This window comes from Cheilinus undulatus, linkage group 1 (assembly GCF_018320785.1).
Source record: "Cheilinus undulatus linkage group 1, ASM1832078v1, whole genome shotgun sequence".
NCBI classification, from domain to species: domain Eukaryota; kingdom Metazoa; phylum Chordata; class Actinopteri; order Labriformes; family Labridae; genus Cheilinus; species Cheilinus undulatus.
The window spans coordinates 35583967-35609642 of record NC_054865.1 but is presented as its reverse complement, the minus strand read 5'-3'; the positions used below and the strand labels follow the sequence as shown (position 1 = coordinate 35609642).

The following is a 25676-nucleotide window of genomic DNA, read 5'->3' as shown; positions in this document are numbered from 1 at the left end:
CATTTTCTTAGATTATTATTCTTTCATTGTTTGAATTGTGTCTGAGGCTGACCTGTTCAGTGTAAACATGAAAGAGAATGTGGTTGTATGGATCAGGTATTTCAAACAATCACCAACCTTACTACATATGTTTATATTATCACAGATACACAACATTCAACACTAGAGTATGGGTTAACACACACAGTATTACTGTATCCCTGCAGTGATTATTTATATGTTTAATATAAACAGTGTCTTGTTATGCCTAATGTAATAGTAGAGCAGACTGTTAGAACTGTAACAGTGATTTTGTTTTGTTTTTTGATTAAGGATATTGTACAATATTTGTGTTCATTTTACATACCCATTTTAAATAGCACATAGTCATAGCTGACATCAGTATAATAAACTGACTCAACAAGGTATTGATTAAGCTTCATCCAAGATGATGTTTGCACCTCCTCTGTCACCTCCATGTTTTCACAGAAGGCTATTCTAGTTAGGATGGCTTCACTCAAGAAGATTTTCAAATTGTAACAAATTTTGAAAACCTTCAGAGAAATAAGTACAATTTAACCAGTTTTCAGCATTATAATCCTCCAAATGGTGTAGTTGTGCTTGTTTGTGAGCTGCTGAAGTATGAAGCATCGGTTTGGGGACACTCACTCTCACTGGCTGCTGTGAGTTTTCTGTCATGGGCAGTCCAACCTGGAATTACAAACATCAATCATGTTTGTTACTAAGGATTCTGTCAGGAAGGCTTTAACTCCGGCTCCGTCAACACGGAGATGAATTCAGGAGTATACGCAAAAGTTTTTAGTTGTATCGGCATTTCATCCAAACGAAAACTGTGTTTTGGGAGGCTGTATACGCTACTTTTTGAAACCGGGTCCCAGAGTGAACAAATCTGTAAACGCTTACTGTTTCATCTCCGTGTTGACAGCCAACAGCATCTTTCTTGAAGCGATTATGTCATACATAATGTAGCCACATGCGCAGTCGAACCAAAACAACAATGGCGTGTTACAGGGTTGTGGTTGTGTTGCATAAGCTACTGAGCTTTTTGTGGCTTTTACAGCAAAATCTGATGCTCCTTTACCACCACAGAGAACAGCATACACCAGATGTTTTTAAATCCAACACTGAGAACAACCAGAAGGGCAACTAGGAGAAAGTTTGTGGCCTTTTGCTGTAATCTTCTTCTCTCTTTTGGTGCATTTCCGTGGCAGCAATACAGCACCACATACAGGCTTGGCAATATATACTATATACTATGCATCCCACACATTAGGTAGTTGTTGATGGCCTGAGCTCTCTGCTATGCCCTCTAGTGGTGCCCTCCAATACAGGCAAGTATATTTACAAGAATGCTCATGACGCAGTCAGACACATAAGTAAACGCAAGGTAAAACAGCAAGTTTATCACCTGCAAAACTGAGCAAATAGCAAACTCTCCACCTTGTCAAGTATGCAAACTGTCATCCAACTATCCCACTGGCAGTCCTTCAGCAGCTCTGGTTGTTTTGCCCTCTACTGCTGATTGGTGTCCTCAAAGGCCAAGATGAAGTCTGGCCTCAGCAGGGACTCACTAATGTGACGTATAATCTTTTTCAGCTTCTCAAGGTTCACTTTAATCACCCACTTCATTTACCACACTCTCATGGTAAATGAAGTGAAAGAGCTCTAAGTTATTAACTGGAAAGTTAACTTGTATTGTACTGCTGTTTGCAGAGACATAGGCCTAACTGATGGACCTTTTGCCCTTGATGAAGTTGATAATCACAATTTATGTAAACAGAGTTGATGCCTGAAAAATGGAATCCCAGCTCTTTATGCCATTTGCTGACGTCCCTGATGATTAAGTGGCAGTCCAGTGACCTCTGGTCCCCTAATACTCATGCAACACCTAATTAAAACCCTCTGCTAGGTCTGTGTAGAGCCAGAGTTTGGGGGCCCTGCAGCTTAAAGCGTGCTTCCTTTATTGGCTCCTGCTCTCCCACTGGTTACCTTCATGACCTCCCCCCCAGTAGAGAGAGTCAGGTGGCAGCAACACTACAGAAACTTTGACCTCTGATAGTGTGACCTTTGAACCCTGCCATGACCCCTGAACAAAGACTGTGACATCGTCTTTGTTATGCTCTGGCATGTTTTGTTTGCATGCACAGGGATGTGAGTTGTGCATGTTTCTGTATGAGCCCAGAAATAATGAGACAGTATGTTGAATTTAAGATGTGATGATGGAGACATTGAGGTTATCAGACAGGCAGCAGGAAACACTGACTGCATATTAGAGAGAAAAGCCCAAACTACGAGTGACATTCCTCCAAACCTTTTGTCTCTTTAATAAAACCAGCATAGTGAAGAACGTCAGAGAAGGACACTTCAGATTCCTGAATTTCCTCTCAAGTGGCTGTAGAGTTCTTGGGACACTCCACGTAATCCAAACTTGACATTTATGCTGCACTATTCAGCCATGTGGGAAACACTCGACACAGACTCCACCTCTGAAACAAAAGGTGAGGAATGTGCTCGTGTTTTCCTCTGAGAATAATGTGCGTGGATTTACATTTGCACTTGTCACATGTGAGAAAAGGGGTTTATTCTTTCAGGTCAGGCTAATTTATGTTCCTCTATGGAACAAATGAAAGAGACATATGAGAGAGGGTGTTCGGGGCAGGAAGGCTGCCATTCACAAAGATGTAATACAGTACTTCCCCTTGTATGGTAATGATGCTGCCCTAAATTCAGAGAACAAAGACACTTAAGGTGGCCTTTAGTTTGTTTACGTCTGTTGGTGAGCTACAGTTTGAGCTTTAGGTCTTTGTGTTTTCATTTAAGGGTTTTTGTCTTGGTTGAAAATAATCATGTGCCTTATGATATTTAGGAAATACTTGGAAAACCTTTGAAATAGAACCAGATCCTCAGGAACTGTCTTGATTTCCCCTGAGGATAAGATGGTTAAAGTACCTTCTACATCTTGATTTTTTTCTACCTCTGATTTTAGTTTGCAGATTACAGCCGTAAATGGTAGTTTACAGAATCAAGTTCAGGCAAGACGATTCATTTTAACAAGCAGTTTTTTTAACCCCAGTTTAGCTGTCCAAAACTGAGAAAATTGCCATTTTTCTTTTCAGTTTTCCACCAGTAACTGAAGGTTGTTGAATACTGCACTAAATACTGCAGCTGCTGTTTGTCTCTGTTTATTAAAGACTTGTACAAATAATTTCACCAGTGCAGCGTGCTAGAGCATCAGACATTATAGCACTGAGATATTTAAAAGCAAAACACATTAACAAAATTTAAAGTATGAGAAAAATGTGCTATCAGTCATTACATAAACACCTTGATATTAATAATATTAAATTTCAGAAATTTTAGCAGCAGCTTTTAAAAATGCTTATTCTCTTAGCTAGGTTAAATGTTCTTTCTTAGCATTATGTGTCCTTGTTTAAACTTTGAAACAGCAGCTCTTTGTTTTCTTATGCCAGTACTATGAAACAGGAACTATAAACTAAAGTCTGATTTACGGCACATCATAGATTATAAGAACCCACCTAATTCCTCTGAGGAGCTCAAAGAAAATGTTATTGTAATCTGAGATGTCACAAAACCTTCATCAGGGTGCTACTAAGTACGCTGGGATCGAATGATCCTGACATTTTCACACATATATGACGGTTATGTAAGCTTTTCTTTAGTGTCATGTCAGTCACTATATCTGCTGAGAAACCACTTCCCTCTTCATTATTCTTCCTGTGGTTTTTTTTATCCTGTCTGTGGTTTAGGTTAATTCAATACAGCTATTATATAGGAATCCAACTCCTGGAATACAGTGATGTATTCATTTGTGCCATACATGTCTCTGAGATGTCGGTGTTAAAAAGATTGCAGACTTAAGATTTGAAGGAGATTACTTTCCCAACATCTTGTTTAGAATTTAATACAATTATACAGATTTTCTGTTAATGACCAGTGATGCATAAACGTAATTGCTGCAAAAATGTTCTCTGTGCAAAATAATCTGACTGAAAAAAATATTTAATTATGAATTATTTTTCTTGCCTTCAATGCATGTAAAAAGATGCATCGCTCAAGTGCAGCAACAGACAAATCTCATTCTATTGCAGTTTTTGACATACTATCAGATCAGTGTTTCCTATAGCGCTTTATAACACACACTAGCAGCATGCATCCTCCACCTTAACTTCTGTTGTAGAAAAAAATCTGAATTCATTAAAATCTTCCTGGATACGCAAGATCCAATTAGAGCCCTGTGTAGGACAGTCTTCTTAAACTCACTCCTGTCTGATGGATTTCTGACAATTACTACTTGCATCCACAAATTTAAATATTTATACAAGAAATTAAAAAAAAAAAAAAGCTGCATTTATCTAAATGAATGAAAATATTGATTTTACTAAATTTAAGCACCTTGCATGACAATTCACTTTTTTAACCCATAAAGTCAAAGTTTTCTCTCTGGAGCAAGCAAAGACATCATAAAGAAAAAGAAAAATTTTCAACCCTACCATTTGTAATGACTCCAGACTGTGTCCACACATGTGAATGAAGTCGGCAGTAGGGATGAGGCTATTATACAGTGTCACTTGTTACCATGATGTAAAAACTTAGTTTATTAATCCTAAAGGCTCTGCAACATGTATGCTTGTATTCACGATTGCAGAATGGTGCAAATCATTATTTTCGGCGCAAGCAACCAACACAATGAGACACCAGCTGGGGTGTGCTTTGCTGCCTGTTAGCAGCATTGCTTCTTGAGCTATGCTGCATTAGCTTTACTATGGCTGACGTTTGTATCCACTGAAAAAAATGAGTGAAAGCAGAGGCATTACTGGCACAGCAACAATGACCTGAGTAATCCAAGATGACAGAGCTGCTGTCTGCAAAGCTACACAGAAAAAGTCAGGCTTAAGTGTCAAAACACCATCCTGCGCTACAAGTCAACAGAGATGTTATGTAAGCGAAAGTTACAAAACGAAACATTGAGTTGGACTGGAGCTAAATTAAACATGTCCCTCCCAATCAGCACCGCCTGGTGTTTATTAGTCACGTAGTCAATGGAAGACTTCTCAGTCCTCTGTAGGGCTCAGTGAAAGCTTTCCTTGCTTCCTCCTGTCTGTGTCAACAAATATCATAGGGTTAATAAATAAGATGTGAAACACTAACATGGTATCAAAACATGTAGACTTCCAACACAATAACATCAGATCAAATTACTGTTATTCACTGATCAATAAAACTGCTTGAACCATGTTCTCATTAATGAAATGATTTTTCAGGCCTTGTTTAAGATCAGAATTATTTAAAATAAGCATGATGGATGGTGACAGTAAAACTTTTAGTTTAATTCTCTTTAGAATAAATTCTCAGATCTTTATTTTTAAGTCATACTCAGGTGGAATTAATCACTGCACAGTGTGTCGGTGTGTGCAGCATCTCTGCATACTGCAGCGCAGTTATCGGCAGCTCTCAGCAGATAATTTTTTCACTCTGACTGCACTTAGCTATTAGTGCCAGCTAAAGTTTATGAATTAAATTATTTTTTGCACTGAGGCTGATTTGCACTGGTATTTTTGGATCCCATGGTCTCACATGGTTGCAAAGTTTGGTAGATAGTTTGCAGTACAGACTAAGACAGAGACTAGAAGTGCATGCTTGTTTACATACAGTCTGACCTTCATATCTATTGGACAAGAGGCAGAATGTGGCAAACAGAAGTGACTGTGGCATTCCTAAAAGCAGCACAGTCACACTGTGTAATTGGATGCATCCATTATGTCAACAAGAGTGTGAAAACAAACACGCTGAACAGAGTGAAACTGCACGCACTGAGATCGCATGAGTTGCATGTTCATCAACCCCTCCAACTTTCTCTCTGTGAATGTTTGAGTATTTCCTGCTGCATTCTCACATCAGCTCATCATCACTTCAATGTGGAGAAACAGGAAGCTGACAGGAAAAGGTCCCAATAAAATCTGGGTGAAATATTCTGCCATTTGCTTTCACACATGTAGCTGAGTAGTTTCGTGTAAAAGACCAGAAATATGAGAACAATGAAGCTATAAAGACTACATCTAAAAAAACGTCCAGTACTTCAGGAAATCACAGATAAAATAAACTAGACTCAGAGAAGTAAAGTAAGGGTTTGAATTTCCTATAAAGCATATATAAATACAATTTTTCCCTGATGATGCTCATCCAAATATTGATCTAATAGCACTGGGCTTATTTCTCACCATTTAAAGTGTCATAGCTGGTTGTGGTGAACTTGGAATCATTTTCAGATAAAGTCACACAAGGTCAGAGTCAGAGATTATGTGACACTGGAAAAAGAGCTGGAGGGCAGATTTGGACTAATTCATTCATATAGGTCATCAAAAACACACCTTTTATCAGCACTAATCAACCTCATTATGAAAAATGATCCTCCTGAGCCAATAGCACTTTTATAAATCTGTCCAGGCTTTCAGAGCATTGTTAGAATTCTTTTGAGGATGGATAGATTCAGTCGACAAAACTGCACTAACACTTCACTACCACTCACTGACTGTCAGTTTTAATGATCTAGACCAGCCTTTCCCAGGATTCTCAGTTATTGTAAATGACCTCTCCTGTCCACCTACAGGACCTCTGTGGCCCACCAGTGGGAAGAACTCATATAGACAACTTTTTTCTTGGCTGTTTAACCATTCATAATAAAGCAAAAATAGATTAGATTTCACAAATCAATGGAGCTTAATCTGTCAAAAAGCAAATAAACCACAAATACTTTGTGAAACATATTTTATTGTAAAGTGGACTGAAGAGTGGAACAAACAGAAGTATTTTTCCCATACATACATGTTTGACACGCTGGCATTTTTCCCGACACATTTTTCTGACACTATGTGTTCATCAAAGAAATAAACTTCCCTTTATTAGCTCATTTCCATTTTTTAACTGCTGGCTTTTGGTAGTGGTGTCATTCTTAAACTTCTGAAAGACTTAAAAAAAACACTGACCAGTTATAACTCCTGGGTAGTTTTTGGGCCTCAGTGTTCAGCAGCAATCATGCTGCATTGAGATGCTATCATAGGGGGAATAATGAACTAGTGTTTTCTTTGTGTTGACTGTAAAAATCATGACTAAGAGAGTGGTCCTTTATGTCTAGGATATCAGCTCTTTAATCCAAACTGTCTGTTTTGACTGTCAGTGCTATGACTTGTGTTTCCTTTATCACTCAGTCTGGGTCACAGTGAAAGCTGACATGTTCACACTTCAGAGACTTGTCCTGATGTTTTGGATGCTGGTGGTTAAATGTGTTTGAATGACACAGAATCCTTGGAGACTTCATTTTTCCCCAAAGTTCAAGAATGATATGATCTTTGTTTTGATTATATAAAAAATAGGGAAATTTAAAAACAACATCTGTTTAATAGCACAGATTAGTTGGAGATTAATTAATCCATGAAAAACTGCAGGAAAACTTCTACAGTTTGCCTGCAATTTTTCATTATTAAAAATATTGTTTTTTCTTATTTTGGCTGCCTAAGACTTTCTTGGTTCAGTGACCCCAGAACCAGCATCAACATTTTTTACTCTGACTTTTATGATACTGAAGTCTAAATTCTGGTACAGTAATGACCCTACTCTCTCGATCTTGCCGTCTAACATCGTCAATCACTTTACTGTCTGGGTCATTTTAAAAAGAGAAGAGAAACAAGTGAAGTCAATCTTCAGAGCTGAGTTGTATTTTTATGTCAAAACCACAACTTTCTTGGGGAGATTAACACTTCATCCACCAAAAAGAACTGTTGCTCTAAACCCAGATTAAGAAGGATATATAGGAACATGTAGGGATTAACATGATGGGATCAGTTTAAAGTCGCTATTCAGAAATCTAAGAGTGAATTTCATATATTTCAGAAAACTATGATCCCTGAGACTGTAGTTTAAAGACTTGTTCTACACCAGAGACTCCCACACAGGCTGGCTGTCTGAGTCCTGACTGTGCAGAGAACTTAAGCCTGTGTCTGAGTCGTCGTCGTTCACACTGTGAGCTTTTGACAGACCCCTGGCCTGCTCCACCCACTCACTCTTCCTCTCCAAATTGCTCATCATCCCCGTCTCATCATCATGTGTCCCATGCTGACATCTCTCCTCCTCTATGTCTAAAGTGTTGACTTTCTCCAGCAAATCCCTCATTTCCTTCTCCCTCTCCGCGCAAATCTCCTCGTTCAGCTCTAAATCGCTCCTAATAGCTTCCAAATCCGTGTTGAGGCGCAGACCGATGTATAAACTGACGTCTAGCTGCGTCCTGATCCTCTCTCTTCTCAGCAGCAGCTCTGTTTCTGACTCTGTGCACTGAACATGTGCCGCGTCCTCTGCGCGCTCCGCGTCTTTGCTCTCCAGCTCCTCTGTCCTCCGCTGCATCCAGCGCTGGTTCAGTTCCTCCTGCATCTGCTGTGTGATCATGTCCAGAAGTTTCTCTTGCTCCCACAGCTCCTCTTGTATTTTGACCACCTCCTCACACTGCCGGACATACTCCTCAAACTTTGAGAGCGTCTCAGCTGAACACAGTTTGTCTCCCTCTAGCTCCAAAGCAGCGTTATCCTCTAAGTACGTATCCTGCACATAATTCACTCCATGTGTCTTCATCCTGTCAAAATGCACCTTTGCCTCGCGCTTCTCGATCTCTGAGTCCAGCTCAGTAATCCTCTGAACCTGCTGGCGGATGGTGTGGTCCTGAGAAATCACGAGATGAACCAAAGTTTCCATCTTTTCCGCAGAGGACGCGTCCCTGTGCGCCGCTCGCGCCCTCTTTTTATTCATCTTCTCCAACTTTCTGAAGGCTTTCCTCACAATTCGACGCTGTTTCTCGGGTGAAATGCCATCCACGGAGCTGCGTGCGCTCCCCTTGGTAACACAGGGACCGTGTTTGCTTGGCACCACGCGCGCCTCCGCGCTCCTGGCTCCGCTGTTCGCCAGAGACGCTTCATTTTTTACCAACACAAACTTCACGTCCTCTTGCTCCTCTCCCCACGCGACCCACAGCCGGTAGATCTTGGTTTTGTTCGGTAAAATCCTCTCGAAGCCTCTCCATTTCTCCACGATGCAGTAATCCTGAGAGCATCCGGAGAGTGAAACTGTGGAGAGGCCGTCCTGAGAGTGCTTGTCCTCCAGAAGCACTCTGACAACATCCGCGCAGGTTGTGCGCTTTGACAGTCCGAGAACGATTTTTTCCTCCCGACAGACCCACACTGAGATCTTGCTCTCCTCTGACTCCATCGTCAATGTCCATAGATTAACCAGACATGAGACAAAGTCGCTCTTATGATGGATTTAAATCTACGTGCAGGGAGAAAGACGCAGCTGTGGCCAGACACATTTCTTCTGCGTGTTTGCGCGCTGCACCTCAGACCAGTCTGAAAAAGTACGGGAGCTTTCGAGGTCCATGAGTCCCTATGTGCACTTTTTTTTCTGAGGCCAAATTCAGGAAACTCCTGTGGAGTGTTATGCTGCGCCCTCACGTGACCAACACTGGCATGTGTCAGGAAGAAGAGTCTGTGGAGGGATTTGGGGGTTGAAAAAACAGTTCCTGGTGCTGGTATGCTGGTGGTTTCTGAGATGTGATGTTCACTTTATCCTCCACAAAGATAGAAGTCATAGGTTATGTATTTTAATTTCCAATCTGTTTAAACCATGAGTTAGGTGATTAGAATTATTACGTTAAAATGATTTATATTTTTAATTTAATCAGTCAAATTAACAACAAGGGGAAATTTTGGTATTTCCCCTTGTGGGACTAATAAAGGAATATCTTATCTTAGGAATATCTTATCTTAACAGTGCCAAAAGATAAACACATTTAAAATGGTTTTAAGAAAAAGAAAGAAAGTTATACTTGAAAATTCAGACACAATCCTTGAAGAAAGTGTAATCATATTAAGGCATAGTTTACATACTAATACAGAAGGGAAGGCCACACTGAGTTTATTTCAGGGCTCATGCAGTCACTAAAGCTGTATAGCAGAGAAATAGACATTTTAAATCCAGGAATCCAGTCAGAAATGCAGCAGAGGAGAACTCTTCTTCTGTTGGATCAGTTTTGTTCTTAATAAATCTTGAACTTGTTAGCTTTGATTGGCTGTAGTAAAGATTATGTAATCACCAGACCACATCCCTCCTCCTCAACTGCAGCAGACAGCTAATACAACATCTGATATTTAAGACCAGATCATTTCTGCACAGACATTTAGAGCCCATTGTTTGAGTCCAAAAGACTGCAGTGGATGTTCTAGTTAAAGGCTTAAGTGAGCAATTGCTCTCCTGATGGCATCTAGCACGATGGACACATCTGAATTGATAAAAGGTTCCACTGTAGTGGGCAGACAGAAGTTATGAATAGAGTATACAAATTAATTCTGATCAAATTAATTTAACCATTGATCCCGTTATTTATTCCATTTGTGTCCAGACGTTAATGTTACATACTCAATAAGGAAACTGCTGCTCTAAGGGTTAAATATTCCTTCACATTCCACATCATTAATGACCTCTTGAAACAAAGATAGTCAACATGTCATTGATAAGCTTGATCACTTTTTACGCCCACAGATGTAATTCATAGGTCAGCTTGATCAGCCTCCCCATATGTCATTCTTTGAGGATGGCCCCTGTAGGTCTTGACCTGGCCACCAGATGCTTGAAGGCGTAAAGAAAAGGGATGGATGGATCTTTTAAGCTTAAGTCTGTCCTGATTAAAATGAAGCTTAGTGGAAGTTCAATCAGGCAGACTGATCATCATGATGCTCATACTGACAGTGGGTGTTTGCTGTTAAAATTGTTTGATTGTTGTCATTCAGCCAAAACGCATCATTACTTTTCTCCTTCAAAATACTGTTATGACAGTTACAGTCAGCTTTGTGCTGTGAGGAATAAGAAATATAAATAAACCAGTATCTAAGTTTTAGTCAAGTTGAACATATATGATTAGGAAAAGTTTAAGCGGTGGTGTGCAATTATGATTGACCTCGACCTACAGACGGTAAAATTGTCTAAAAAGACAACATGATGCAATATATTCAGGAAAATTTTCTGTTTTGAGTTACAGAAATTTACAAAGGTCTTTGTTGAAATAATTGCAGTTGTGAAGCTTGGTAGTAGTTTAGTTTGACAAACTCTTACATTCAGTTTTCTGTGTCCAATGGCCTAAAATATCCAATATAGAAACATCCTCTTCCACCTCTCAAAGATTATAACACCTGTGCTGTTTCAATATTTGATACCCATCTCTGCTCTCAGTCAGGCTTTAAAGGTGCAGTGTGTAATATTTAGCCTAGTATCGTTTAGCTGAACAAATTTGGTAAAATAAAGCAAAACATTTCTAAGACGGTCTATCTAAATAAGTGTTTAGTCATCTAAATTCAAAAATAGCTATTTTGAAAAAAACAACTCAGAATAAACCTTTAATTCATACATAGGGAGGTTCCCCTCCATGGATGCCGCCATCTTGGATTTTTACATGTTTCCATGGTAACATAGAGGAATAAAAGGAAAAAAGGATAACTAAAGTTACTGTATTGTATTGTATTGTATTCACATTACAGATGCACATTAAATTCAACTGGTTGCCACAGTTTCCAGCAGAGAAATGCAACCTAGAACCCACTTCTAGATGTTGATATTCAGTTTTACACACTGCAGTTTTAAATAAAGGTGCATCTAGAAAAATAGAATACCATGAAAAAGTAAAAGTTTTTTTGCTGTGGTTGAATTAAAAAAGATAAAATTCTTTGTATTCTAGATTTATCTTATACAAAGTGAAATATTTGAAGACTTTATGTTTCAGTCTTTATGGTTATGGCTTAAAGCTCAATATAGTAGAATATTACACACACACACACACACACAAAGGATTTATTATGCAGAAATGTTGACTATCTGGAATTCTTTTTCCATGTATGCTCTCAGTACTTGGTCAGGGCTCCTTTTGCGTGAATTGCTGCATCAAAGTGACATGGCACGGAGTAAATCAGTCTGTGGCACTGCAGTGGTGTTATGAAGCCCAGGTTGCTTTGATAGCAGCCTTCACCTCCTCTGTATTGTTGATTCTGGTGTCTCTCATCTTCCTCTTGACATTTCCCAGCAATTCTCTACGGGGTTCAGGTCAGACCAGTTGGCTGGTCACAGTAACACCATGGTCACCTGGTAGTTTTGGCTTCATTGTGGACAGGTACCAAGCCCTGCTGGAAAAGGAAATCAGTATCTCTGTTAAACTTCCCAGCAGATGGAGGCATGAAGTGCTCTAAAATCTCCTAGTAGATGGCTGACAGCGTTGACTCTGGACCTGATAAAGCACAATGGAAAAAAACAGACAGATGACATGGCACCCTCAGCCATCACTGACTGTGAAAACTGAAAACACTGGACTTCAAGCACCTTGGATTCTGTGCCTCTCTGATATTCCTCCAGACTGTAGGACCTTAATTTCCAAATATAATACTAAAATTACTTTCATCTGACAACAGGACTGTATTATTGTATAGAGAGAATGATCATTTTATTTTCTTATTTTTATCAAGAAAAACCTCTACAAAAATAAGGAAAGTAGGAATTTTTGTAAACCATTCTAAAAAGATTACACTTGTATGTTTACATGACAGGTAGTGCATGATACCTCGGCTGCAAAAAAGTTTTAAACTAGTGCTTTGGCACACATTTCAGTTTAAAGAAGTATTGCGCCTTCTGGGATTAAAAAAGTTGCAGCAGGCCATATTGCAGTTTAATCTAAATTTCAAGCAATATCCCAGCCCTACTTTGGACCACTGAGAAATAGTCCAGTTCTTTTTCTCATTAGCCCAGGTTAGGTGCTTATAATGTTGTCTGTGGTTCAGGAGTGGCTTGACAATAGAGGAACACAACACTTGTAGCCCAGTTCCTGGAGACCTCTGTGTGGTGGCTCTTGATCCCCTGACTCCAGCCTCAGTCCAGTCCTTGTGAAGCTCACTTAAGTTCTTGAATCTGCTTTGTTTGGTGATCCTCTGAAGACCGAGCTTGCACATGTTGCCTGTGCACCTTTTCTTACCATACTTTTCGCTTTCCTCCTAGTCAACTTTCCATGAATGTGCTTTGATAAAACCTCTGAGAATAGCTTACCCTTTCAGCAGTGGCTTTCTGTGGCTTACCCTCTTTGTGGAGGGTGTCAGTGACTGTCTTCTTGGACAACTGCTAAGTCAGCAGTCTTCCCCATGATTGTGGTTGTGAACCAGAGTGAGGGAAAATAACTGATAAGAAACTGGACTTTACCACAACATTCTCGTATTTTGTGATAGTGGATTTTTGTCTGTTTTCATGAGCTGTAAGCCATAACCATCGAGATAAAAACAAGTTCTTGAAATATTTCTCTCAGTATCAGATAAATCCAGAATACATGGAAGTTTAACATTTTGAACAAAATCACAGCAAAAAATGACCTTGTAATTTCTGAAGATGCTCCTCTATATAATGTTTGCTTTTAATTTTTTTTAATTTGTTGCGCTTTGATTAAAGAATTTATTTGCTTGTTCCTTAATCCATGGGTTAAATTTAAATGGATGACCCCCACTATTTTTTGTATCCCACAATGTCTCCCTCTTGTGGTGTCTTCCATTCCTGCAGCCATGTATGATTAAAATAGTACTTCCCTAATGTTTGAGGGTTTTTGAGTATTTTAAAAAAGTGTTGGGCTCCATCTACTGTTGATGTGAGGTTTTTACAGCTGAATCTGTGAGGAGAGGATTCCTCTGTAGGTCCACACAGTGATGGTTGTGGTCACAGTATTTTGTTTGTTTAATGAAGGCAACAAACAAAGGAGGCAATATTATCAGATTTATTTAACTTCAATATTGCATACATACAAAGTGTCTAGAAAGCTACAAAATATCTATTATCAAGAAGGCATCATAATGTTACGGAGCAAAGACAAGACCATATGCAGAACACAGAAACATCGCAGAGCTTCTTTTCTCCCCTTTTTGCTCCAACACTTTATCATGGATACGAAAAGATATCACACATCTGTACCAAGAAAAGCTAAGATATCATTTTGTACAAAGCACCTTTTTACAAAAACGAGTCTGCACACAAAACCCAAACGTGTGTTTGATGACTATATGTGAGCTATGTGAAAAATCACTTTAAAGCCGCCGTTCAAAAACAAAAAGGTAATAAAACAGAAAGGTACCAGTACCTACGCTTCAACAGAATGACAATAACAAGAGCTAAACTGCTGATATGTTTGTAGCATGATTCCTCAACTTGGCTGCTTTTATTTATTTTCTTTTTAAACGTCCATATTCTCTTCAGTCGGTCCTCGTGACATTCATGCCGTTAGACGCATCAGTCCTGCTGTTTTAGTGTTAAAAGCACAGTGCAGCAGCGCAGCAGCAACACCTTTACCATCTCAATGGGCTTTAACAGACAATGTCATTACAAAACCAAGTACAACTGTATACAAGTACAATAATAAAACAGGGACATCACTCTAAGTAATCAATAAATGTGAACAGATACACAGGGTAAACAAAAAAGAAAGCCTCCAGTGTCCACAGGACTGTGGCACAATACTGAATGATTGAACTTTTTCTGCATCCACCAGAGACATTGTCAGCTACTATTCAGAGCTTCTTCCATTAAAATACTTGAGATGATTATACATCTAAAAAAAGAAAAAACAGTAAAAGTTTGAGTAGTTATGATCTTTACAGCGAAAATATTAACCTTGACGGCCTCGTCCACACTAGCAAATGTGAAGAATTTCAGATTGAACCAAATTTAAGAGAATTCAGCTCAGTTTATACATAACCTATAAATAAACTTTGATTTTTCTTTTGAAACAGAAATGATAAAAAGCTTTTATCATTCTCTACTTTGTCAACATCATGAAAAGCATCAATTCTAGTGAAGTTTCACACTGTGCGGGTTGTGGGAAATGGAAACCAAAATGCTTTTTTTTTTTTTTAATCACTTGACACTTGAACCTGCAAGTGTATACTAAGCAGAATCTGCAGTGTTTTTCTAACTGTATTGACATCCTGCGTGCAGTCAGTGGCTGTACTTCATCAGCAGGTCTCTCTCTTTGACCTCAAGTAAAGAAATCCACAAAATATGAACTCGATGTAAGAAAAATGTATATATATATCATTTTCTTTTCCATGAACCAGCTCTCCCTTTGTCATTACAATCCTTTAAAAAGGCAATGTGGTGATTAGTTTCACTTATGTCTATTTTTTTTGGTCTTGTAACATTTGATTTTTAATTTACTTCTTTTTCTTTTTTTTTAAGCTGGACATTTTTAACCAAAGGCACTTCCTTGCTACCAAGCAGGACATGACAGAGTGACTTTATCTTAATATTTTTGGTCTTTAACAACAGGAAAGGCAGTCAGTCTGTGTTCTTGGTACAGTTTTTTTTTTTTTTTCACAAATGCTGAATTTCTAAACATAAGAGTGTTACAGAATAATATAACCTGTTCTTAACCGTTGAACTTGATTTAACAAAGTCTACTGCCTCTGAACAGTAAAAACTGTATTTCTTGGAGTGTACAAACTAAAGGAAACATCTTAGAGTTTAAGATGTACCAGGAATTACACCACTAAGAAGATTTGAGTATTTTTTTTTTACCTGTTTTTATCCACAAACTGATTTTAGAAGCAAAATAAAGGGTTAATGTTTGAGTAGATTTTAAGGCACTGTACATCTACACTTTGGCAGATAGTATTTTGAATTTCTTACACAACATATAAAGAGTATTCCTCTCTGGGAGATCACAGTTTTAGTGGCATCTTTTGGAGCTCACACAGCTTTAACATGTTATAAGGCTGGGGATTGGTGTAGGCCACAGAAATGTGAACGAAGTGTGTACATGAAGGCAGCAACACTCTGGTTTGGAGTTATTACACAGTTGTTCCAGAGGGGGGCGGTATTCTGAGAGTCTTAAAGAAGGGGAGCCACAGGAAAACCCCACAAGGCCTGCTTACTACTAGAGATTTATAGGGTTATGATCCTTCATACTGTTGACTAAAACCACAGATCTAACAGGAAAAACAGACTCCAGGAAGGGGGACAAAGTGCTTCTGGAGAAGAACAGAACAATTCTCAGCTGTACTTGATCTGAATTTTTCAGGTCACAGACATATTTGCAAATAAATGCTCAGTATTTATACATGGTGGAGCAGAAAGCAGGCAAAATGATTGTTTCACAGTGCATTCCTTTGATTAATGTCTAAAACTTGGAGTGCTTTAACAGGAATAATAAAACAAATGAAAGCTAGAGTTTTTAAAGATAAACTAATGTTGCGATATTCTTGATCTTGCTTGCACTTACTGCCCATGTAGTGATGTGTTAGTTTAGGTTCTTTGGAAAATCTATTGGCTGTGGGTGCATGTCTGTATATCCACAGTATGGACACTCACAAATTTATGAAGTACAGACGTACAAAATACACTCAAACATTACACAGACCACATGAGGCCGCTGACAGAAAAGGCCAGCATCCTTTTTTTCTTACTCTACAGAACAAAGCAGAAGAAGACGACAGACATGTTTCCATTTACCAAATTATTCTAGTAAACTCTTTAAGAACGGCCACATTTATACCCAACAGAGACCAACTCAACATATTTTAAACAAGAGTTCCCATATTTAAGAATAAAACAACTGTACCGCAATTCACAGCTGCAGTCAAATAACAAACACTTAATATTAAAACAAATTTTCAAACAACCGACTTCACCCGATACCATGAGCAGAAAGCAGTGTGGGGGTGACTTTCAGGTAGAGGCACTGCCACTCGTTTCAAGGTTGATAAGTCTATGAAGGGGGGGAGGGTTAAAGGCTTGTGTGTGGGGGTCTCATTCCTTTACCAGTCTGTAGATATGATGCTGAGCACCGTGCTCGCTGTTTGAGACCTCAAACACACACGCCATACATAGCAGCGTCTCCTGTGTGTCCCTGTTTGTCACCACCTGCAAGACAACACACAGTCACTTTGTTGCAAAAAAAGATTTATAAAGTTACTAAAATGTGCAATCAGTATTTTAGAAACACCAATCAGAAGGAAAGGATTACAGGCTGGTTCTGCTGTCTATTGAGAAGAAATCTTAGCTGTCAAGCGCTGAGTGGTTTTCGTGGTTCTTAAAGTTTGCACATTTTCCTTAGATCAGTGAATGGGCTGAATAAAACATGTAAATACTTTAAAGTTACTCAAGTATTTATTCCCACAAGGCCATGCAAAATATCAACACATCTTAAAGCATTTTGATTTAAAGGATGCATTAGAATTCTTTAAATGTTCGATCCTTTAGTTTGAAAATTAGACCAAGCTTAAAACTCCTATTAAGACTTTTATCTGGATATGAACTAGACTGAAATACATGAAGCTTTGAAATGGAAAATACAACCAAAAGAAACAAGACCCTAAGCAACAAGTTTGGCTATCTCTGTTTATTTATTTCAATGCCTGAAAAATGTGACAGTGCAGGTGGGTAATATTGGATGTTTACTGATATCAAATATGCCAAAATTTTCAAATTACTTTTCGCAAATACTGATATAGATATAAATGTAGTTAACACCTAAAACTCCAGTCCTTAAAACAAGAGATAAGAATGAACAAATAAAAAGACTTAAGCTGACAAAGGTTTGTTGAGCTTCCGGGAACTAAAAAATTATGGGGGACAAAATCAGCACAGACTGAGATTTTCCCACGTGATCTTTAGGTTTAAAAGTACATGATTTAGTTGCAGCTAAGGATGCCACTCTTCATTGGTTAAGCAGCGATGTTATAAAATCTATAAGTATGCTGTTAATTGTTTTTGGTACTGGGCTGCAAGAGCAGGGCTCATACCAAGGTTATAGTAGCTTTGGAATTTTCATTAGTTTTTACTTTTATTTCGTTTTCATTTTCTGTGTCCAACTTGAGTTTAGTTTTAATTAGTTTTACTGCTGGTTAGTTATATTAGTTTTTGCAAAAATGCTTCGTTTTAGGTCTTTTTTTTTTTTTTTCAGTAGATGTCAGGGCTAAGTGAACATCACACATTTTTAAAAACATATTCAAACAGGCTGCTCTTTATTTATCACTTTATTGATTTAAAGCTGTTGTTTAAATACAACTCCAGGCATAAAACTACCACTGTGTAAAGTCCTAACAAATCAAATCAGGCCATTTTACACTACCCAGGCTTGGATGTAGGTGCCAGTCAGAATGGTTGTGACAAAGACTAAAACTAAGGTCATTTTTTCTTTTTTTATTGGTTTTTTTTTCAGTTGATTGAAATGATTTTCATATTTAGTTAGTTTTAGTGAACTATGATAAACTTGGTACTGAGAATAATAAAGGATGTATGGCAAAATCAGGAAACTGGCATTACAGCATAGGTTTGGGCAATTAATCAAAATATGACAGACTGCAATTTTCAAATTACAGAAGGTGCAATATTTCTTTGATCTGAAATTTGTTTCAATATCCCAGTTTAATACATTTTTTGATGCAGAGATGTTATCCTTTACAAATCATACAAACCTCAAGGGTCAGTTTTTCTACTAATATGTGCAAAAAAATCCTACTTTCATTGTTTTTGTAGCTGTCTCATTAAAAGTGAGACATCAAATCATTCCCTTTAATACAACAATTCAAATGGAGTTTGATATACGAGTCATAATAATGTCAATTAGATATTTTTATTAAAACTTTTCAGCCTCATTTTAGTTCACCAAATACTATGTTATTATATAGAATGATGTATTGCTTGATGGTTGAGAAATACATAAGGTGAGGAACTTTAAAAAAATACATATTAAATCGAAATTGCAATATTGGGGCAAAAAATTGCAATTAGATTATTTACTCCAAAATTTTCAGGCCTATTTCAACAACAAAATTAGCTTTCTTGACTCAGAAAAAGGCAGGGAATGTTTTTGCTCTACTTTTAAGCAGAGAGGAGCCAAAGGCTGGATTTTAATTTGAGGACAACAGCTTCAGTACATGAAGTGCACTGGAAAAACCATGAGGCTACTTGCACCCCTCATGTTCTTATTTCAACCATTTTTTCTCCAATGCTACTTCCAAACACCATCAATAAAAGGAATAAGGTACAGATATAAAGGTGCTGTTTGTCAATTTAAACAAAAAAACTCTAATTTTTGGTTCTCTCTGCAGATTTCAGCACTTCTTAAGGTGTTTTTAAAAGTTTCAGAAAGCTTCTACCACTCTAAGAAACCCTCCTCTTAAAATCAGTGCTGTCAACTGATTACAGAAAATTGATCTAATTACAGGCTTTATAATTAATTTTGATTTATCACATGTAACAATAATAGAAGAACAGCGTCAAGTTGTTGACATAAAGTTTCCACCTTGTCATCTTTATTTTACTCTGTTCATGTTAGCATGCGTGAATTTCCGATTTACTTTTATCTGATCAGTTTCCTTCTCTTTTGTTCTCACACAAACACTCACACAAACACACAAACACCGACTGTAGCTCTATTTTCTGCACAGGGTCGCCTTCCTTCCCTCTTTCAGTCTCCCTTCCTTCCTTCTCATTAATGTGTTTTGTGTAAAAAGTTGCATTTTGGCACCGGTTTAGCTCAGTTGGTAGAGCAGGTGTCCATATACAGGGGCTATAGTCCTCAATGCACTGGTCACGGGTAAAGTGCTTGTCTCAACCCACTCTCTCTCTTCATATTTCCTGTGTCTCTTTAGCTGCTCTATCAAAAAAAGGGCAAAAAGCCTAAAAATAATCTTTAGTAAAGTGACATCTTTCCCTCTCCAGCATGTGAGAATGCGCACAAAGAAGCTTCTTTTCCAAACGATCAGGGAGAACATGCCTCTGAACGGCTTTAGAAGTTTTTACAAGGTTTTTAAAGCGCAATTGTAGTATATTTATATTGAGCAGGAAAGATGGGAAAATAATATTAATGTATACGTACATAAAGCTTGACTGTAACTCTGCCTGACTTTGTGAGTGAGCGTCAGACTGAAGGATAGAGATAAAGGCAGGTTGTCTTATTGATCAACCCCAGATGGTGTTGATCTGAATGGATAAAGTCATAAAAAGTCCATAAAAGTCTTCATCAAGTAATTTTATAAGACAATGCTGACTGTTGTATGGACAGTAATTTATGTGATTATTTTTGTTCAACGTTTTTTGTCATCATTTTTAATAGCTCTATGTAAAATAGTTAAAAGGTGTATTTTTAGAAAGATTTGTATTCTATTTTTGCTTTCTTAGTGATGATCAATAACACTTTAAGACTCCATGTGATGCTAATAACAGGGGATACCACCCCTTCTTATAGTCCACTCCTCATGCAGATAATGAGGCTCCTCACACTGAGTTTCATCCCCTCAGGAATGGCAGAAATGTAGGACCAGCAAGAGAAAACCTCTTCTGAAGGCCCCATCCACCTCCCACATCCCTGTTGTTTATAAAGCCACCAACACACTGACAGCAAGGAGAAAAAGAATGTGAGTCCTACAGGGGGACATGGCCCCCTCAGGTCAAAGAGGTGATTACCAATAAGATAGTGAAGTTCTCCAGTACACTGTTCATCATGTATTTCTCTGGCAGATGTTTTAGCTTATGGATGAAGTTGATCATGTATTCACACATGGGAGACCGGCTTATCCGGTAGACAAAGCGTCCGTTCTCAAACCGTGCATATTCAGTCTGAGGAGAAACAGAGGAAAAAAGACAACAGGGGGTTACAGTAAGAAAGTAATTTTCAGATCTTCTGAATATTCACAAGACTTTTGAGCTTATACCTCAACTTTCTCGACCACCTGCTTGCCAAAGGAGCAGACCTTTGTTGAACATGTGATGGTCATGTTCTCTGAGCTCTCATACTGACTGGTGACTCCGTAGAAAGATCCAGAATCATCTTGAACGTTACAGTTCAAGTCAGCCTAAGAGAAACAAGAACATTCACTGATAAGATGGCCCAGCTTGGTGAACAGGGAAAAACAAGTATACTGTGGTTGAAGAAGTTAAATATAAACATTTAAAATGGTTAAATGAAGTGTAGATACGGTTTCTTGTACCAAGAGTTTTGAGTGAGCTGTAGGAAACCAAACCACTAGGACATTTTGTTATGGTATCTCGAGCTTTGTCACTTGTCATAAGAGAGTCACACATGTTTGTAAGAGAAAAGGTGGCCAAGCAGCTGAAAGATGTGACCCACTTCTCCAAACAGGCTTTTTTCCCCCAATGATCCCAGCTCTTTGCACAAGGCCTGAAAGATGCTCTCATGTCATGAAACTTGTCAGGAACTTATCAAATAAGCATCAGCACAGATAACAGGACTAATGTAATCAAAGCTGTGAGCCTGAATGGGTGGACAAGTCTGCTGTGTTTTGACCATCAGCTGCATCTTGTGAACACCCTTAATGAGAAAAATAATAATCATTTCATAATCAACAAAAGTAAATGTAACAGAGAAAACAGTCCATAACTTTCCATACACTGTAAAAGACTGTGACATTATTTATTTTATTTTTGAGGCCTGTCATGGCATTATTTTATTTGTAAAAGCTTGTGAATGAAATTTTTTTCAAATTAAAAAGAAATGCTAAATTTAACTTGATTTTGACTTTTTACACTTTCTGCTTTCAAATTTTAAAAATCCAATAGAAGGGTCTACTTTAATCATCATTCTCGTGTTTTGGCTAAGCATCAAAGGGCTGGATTAAACATTTCTACAGTAATTTAGAGAAGATTTTAAAATATTACTATATATATATATATATATAATATATATAGTGTACTGCAATAAAGCCTTCAAATATTGCAGTATTAGTTAAAGGCCATATCGCCCAGCTCTAGATAATCCTTTCTATCATTTGTGTGTCTGTGTTTCCATGAGCACATATGCCATGGGAATTTAAAGAGAACCTGGAAAATAAAGAGAACATTTTAATTGTAATACCTGATTCAACCATTTGGGGTACTTGGTGTCAGTGGAAATTCTGTGCTCTAATTTGTCGTAATCGATTACAGTGAGTAGAAAGGATCAAGTTTAAACAAAGGCTTATTTTCACCGCTGGTGATAACAGTGTAGCATCATTTAACTGTAGTCTTGTATTTTTGGCCTAATTATGAATTTAACACTGTTAATTGCTCACTTTTAGCTCTTATTATGAGGAACTCATGAGCTCTGTAGCTACAAATAACTCCCAAAATCTCTTAGTTCACACATTACCATTTGATGGGAGCATATAATTCCATAATGGTTATAGTTGGCACGTTATCATTAAAAGCTGATTAGTCATTTAAAAAAAAGCAAAGGAATCAATAAAAACACAATAGTAAAAACTGTATGCTGTGTAAGATTAGAACGTCACATCTGTCCTTGTATTTTTAAGCAGAAATGATTTGATTAAAATGTATTTTCTAAAATGTTAAATCAAACTCAGCTTTAAGAATATTTTAGTAACAGACTATTGGAGTTGTCAGGGTTAAATCTGTACATTGAATGTTAAATTGAAATATCTTGGCCACATCTGAATAAGCATGTTAATGTGTTCCAAATGGAAACTAGATTTTAAAGAGGATTAAATGAAGTTGCGTTAAAAGACTGATTTACAGGGTTGAGCGGGGTCTTCTCCTGGAGGGCAGCCTTTCTATGCCCTGAACATCCTGTTCATTATGGATACAAAAAGAGGAGACATCCTCCTACAGCATTCTCCTCCTTCATTAAGCAAAGCAGTTATACTTTCATTATTGTGCAGATTCTGTCTTTCATTTGAAATTTAGATTGGCCGGTCACTTCAAAAGGAATTTGAGGGGACTTGGTCCAAGTGCATACGGGCCTACTTTGTTGCCTGCCGCTAGTTAGCATTTTGCATCAGGGAGGAAATACATGCAATGTTTAAACAGCCATTAGGAGTGCAACCAGGTCACTCCATTGTTTGGAGATATTACATTGAATTAGTGAGTGCTTTGATCAAAAGCTCTCCTGCTATGCAAGTCCAAATACAGCAGAGTGCATTCTGCAAACATTAAGAGAGCAATCTTCTCTGTGTAGAATAATTACAGCAAATCATTGAAGGAAAACCTCAACAGACTGGGCAGGATTCTAGATCTATGTACACAGGATTACACGATCTTAATACTGATGTCTATTAAACATTTTCAAGCTTTTAGACAATTATCATTTTATATTACGCTTCTAATTCAGACCAAAGTGACTGAGAGATGGCACTCACCCAAAATTTTATAAGAAAAAAGGAGTTCTGTGGACCTTTTCCATAAAGCTCCTTCAGCCCTCCTTTCTTTTCTGGGAATTTGTCATAAATCTGACGAATGTCCACCGACTCCAGCAGGGCGTCACTGTAGGAATGATTTGTCTGTCCGATGTGTACAAAGAGGTGCTTGTTGTACTGAAAAAGTGAATAAACAAAATAAGAAACATTTTCAAATACATTGTTGGATTTAAGTTTTCTCTTTCCCTTTGATGTTACAGTAAAATAAAAGTCCATTCAGTCTGAATTTCAATATAATCACCTCACAAAGAACAGCAATGAAATAATACAAAGCAGTATTGACTGTCATTATCTAGACAGAGAGGATCACAGATAAAACAAGTCAATTTTGACAAATCACCACCACAATTGCATGTGGAAGCTGAAATTATACTGGTAGAAATACACTCTGATGAGTAATGGCAAATAAAAAGCAATGTTGCATGGGGCTGTCTGCATGGTTTTTGGTATCCCATTCAGCCAATTTCTCATGTCAGACAAATTGGATGATATCGCTCTGCCTCACTAAAACTGAAAACAAGCTGATCCCTCCTCGAATTGTATTAAACCCCTGAATTTTTTAAAAAGGGGTCCCCATCGAGGTTACTTTACCTACATGAATGAAATCTGGTATGATTTTGAGCACGTCAAAACCTGCAAAAGCACTTCTTGAATGATTTCCCAAAAGCCAGTAGGAAGTCAGCCATTTTTATTTGATTTTTATGAAAATGCCCATTTTTAGCCATTTGAAGCGTTCATATTGAAATTCAACCTAGACGTCATCTGATCCTGCCCTAATTCAGGCTGCGTCTTTTAGACATTGTGAAGTTTCAAAGTCATGAAAGGTAATCACTGAAGGGCAAGGCTGGAGGTGATGGTTTAATGCTTTTTGAAATTTGCATAAACACATCTATCATGCACAGGGGAGGAAAGGTTCTGAGAATTCTTGCAATTTTCAAGTTAGTTAATAAGATCCTGAAAAAAAATCCTAAAGTTCATTAAAATAGCCAACAACTTCTTTTGAAATCATAAAAAAAAAATCACATTCACATCAACATCACTGAAACTTTCAGAAAACTCATGAAAATTTACATGGAAAATTTGTGTAGTTTTGGCAATTTTTCACTGAAAACACTCAAGAAGACTGCTTGTTGAAATGTGTTCCTTGTGTCTGACATACTACCTTACCCAAAAGTATTTAAAAGAACTTTATGAAGTGTTGACCTCTCAGTTTTCTTGTTTTGTTTTTTTTTGGTTGTGTGCCTTAAGAAGCTGATTTTGAGTGTGAGTTTGAGGGTGCTCAATTTTTTGCCTTGATCTGAAATTTTCACTGAAAACAACTTACATTCCTGAAATCTTCTGAATATTTCCAAGATTCTTTGAAAATTTCCACCAAAATTTCACAACATTTTGGAAAGCTTGTTAAATTTTCCATGATCAATTTCCTAAATTTTGGATTTTTTTCTTTTAAAACTCAATCAAGATTTCAATTAATGGTTACCATTCAAATTACTGAACTTCTCTAAAAATTACAATACAAGACTTCTGTGATTTCCCTTCATTGTATGTATGCACAGATTGAAAAATTCAGGGCCAATGTCAATACCAGTGTTTACTATAACAGTTTAGCCAATGGCCAGTCTCAATGCCAGTGTTTTTTTCTTTGCTTCTTTTGGTGTAAAACACACAGCACCTTCATTTTCTCAAGAAAACAGATGAGAGTTTGTCGAACAGGTAACATCATTTACCAAATAATAACACTTTTTTTTTTTTTTTTCGAATCAGCTGTTGCAGGAAATAAATTGATACAAAACAACGGATGAATATCTGCTACTAACAACTATTCATGCCCACATCATAGCTGATAGCCAGTATCTGTTTATGGTCATAGCCTCATCAGTTGGAATTAAGCTTTTTTGTCTTACAAACAGTAACTCTGGCTTACATCCTTTGCGGTTCGGCTGCAAGCCCAGTCACTCCACTGAAACATTTAATCAAGCAGATAAAGTCTCAGATAAATCTCCGACAAAGGAGGGGTGGGTAGTCCTGTATTTTTAGATTTTAGAAAAGCATTTTATATGGTTATACATAATATTCTTATCTCAAAACTTTACGATGTAATTTTTCATCTAAAGCACCTCCATGGATTTCTTCTTACTTATTTGACAGGATGCAATGTGTTAAAATTAACAGTGTATTGTGTGGTAATATTAAGTGTACAATGGTGTGCCCAAAGGTACTGTCTTAGGCCCCCTATTCTTTAGTCTCTACATCAATGGTCTGCCCTGTGTGTGTCATGGCACTGATCTTCAAATGTATGCTGATGATAAAGTTGAATATACACATGTAAAAACAGCTTGAGCTAGCAGCTAGGATGTTGACAGTTGCTATGAAAAGTATCACAGAGTGGCTTGA

General features: G+C 37.7%; 2 protein-coding genes and 1 long non-coding RNA gene across 10 annotated transcripts in view; 1 reads left to right on the top strand and 2 right to left on the bottom strand.

Moving 5' to 3' along the window:
- LOC121517200 overlaps positions 1 to 25676 on the top strand; it is a 35500-nt gene that overhangs the window by 7209 nt on the left and 2615 nt on the right. The window lies entirely within an intron of this gene.
- Positions 7800 to 9351, bottom strand: rassf10b (Ras association domain family member 10b). Its single transcript, XM_041798694.1, has one exon. It carries the CDS (start codon positions 9268 to 9270, stop codon positions 7948 to 7950), a length of 1323 nt encoding a protein of 440 aa, XP_041654628.1. The 5' UTR covers positions 9271 to 9351; the 3' UTR covers positions 7800 to 7947.
- The window catches only part of tead1b (TEA domain family member 1b), a 67026-nt gene continuing 55224 nt past the window's right edge, over positions 13875 to 25676 (bottom strand). For all 8 annotated transcript variants that reach the window (XM_041798048.1, XM_041798264.1, XM_041798329.1 and 5 more), the window contains 4 exons: positions 23226 to 23399; positions 20787 to 20927; positions 20539 to 20691; positions 13875 to 16989 (listed from right to left, as the gene is read on the bottom strand). In XM_041798048.1, coding sequence (XP_041653982.1) covers positions 16876 to 16989; positions 20539 to 20691; positions 20787 to 20927; positions 23226 to 23399 — 582 coding nt within the window. In that variant the 3' untranslated portion in view covers positions 13875 to 16875. The remainder of the gene's footprint in view (positions 16990 to 20538; positions 20692 to 20786; positions 20928 to 23225; positions 23400 to 25676) is intronic.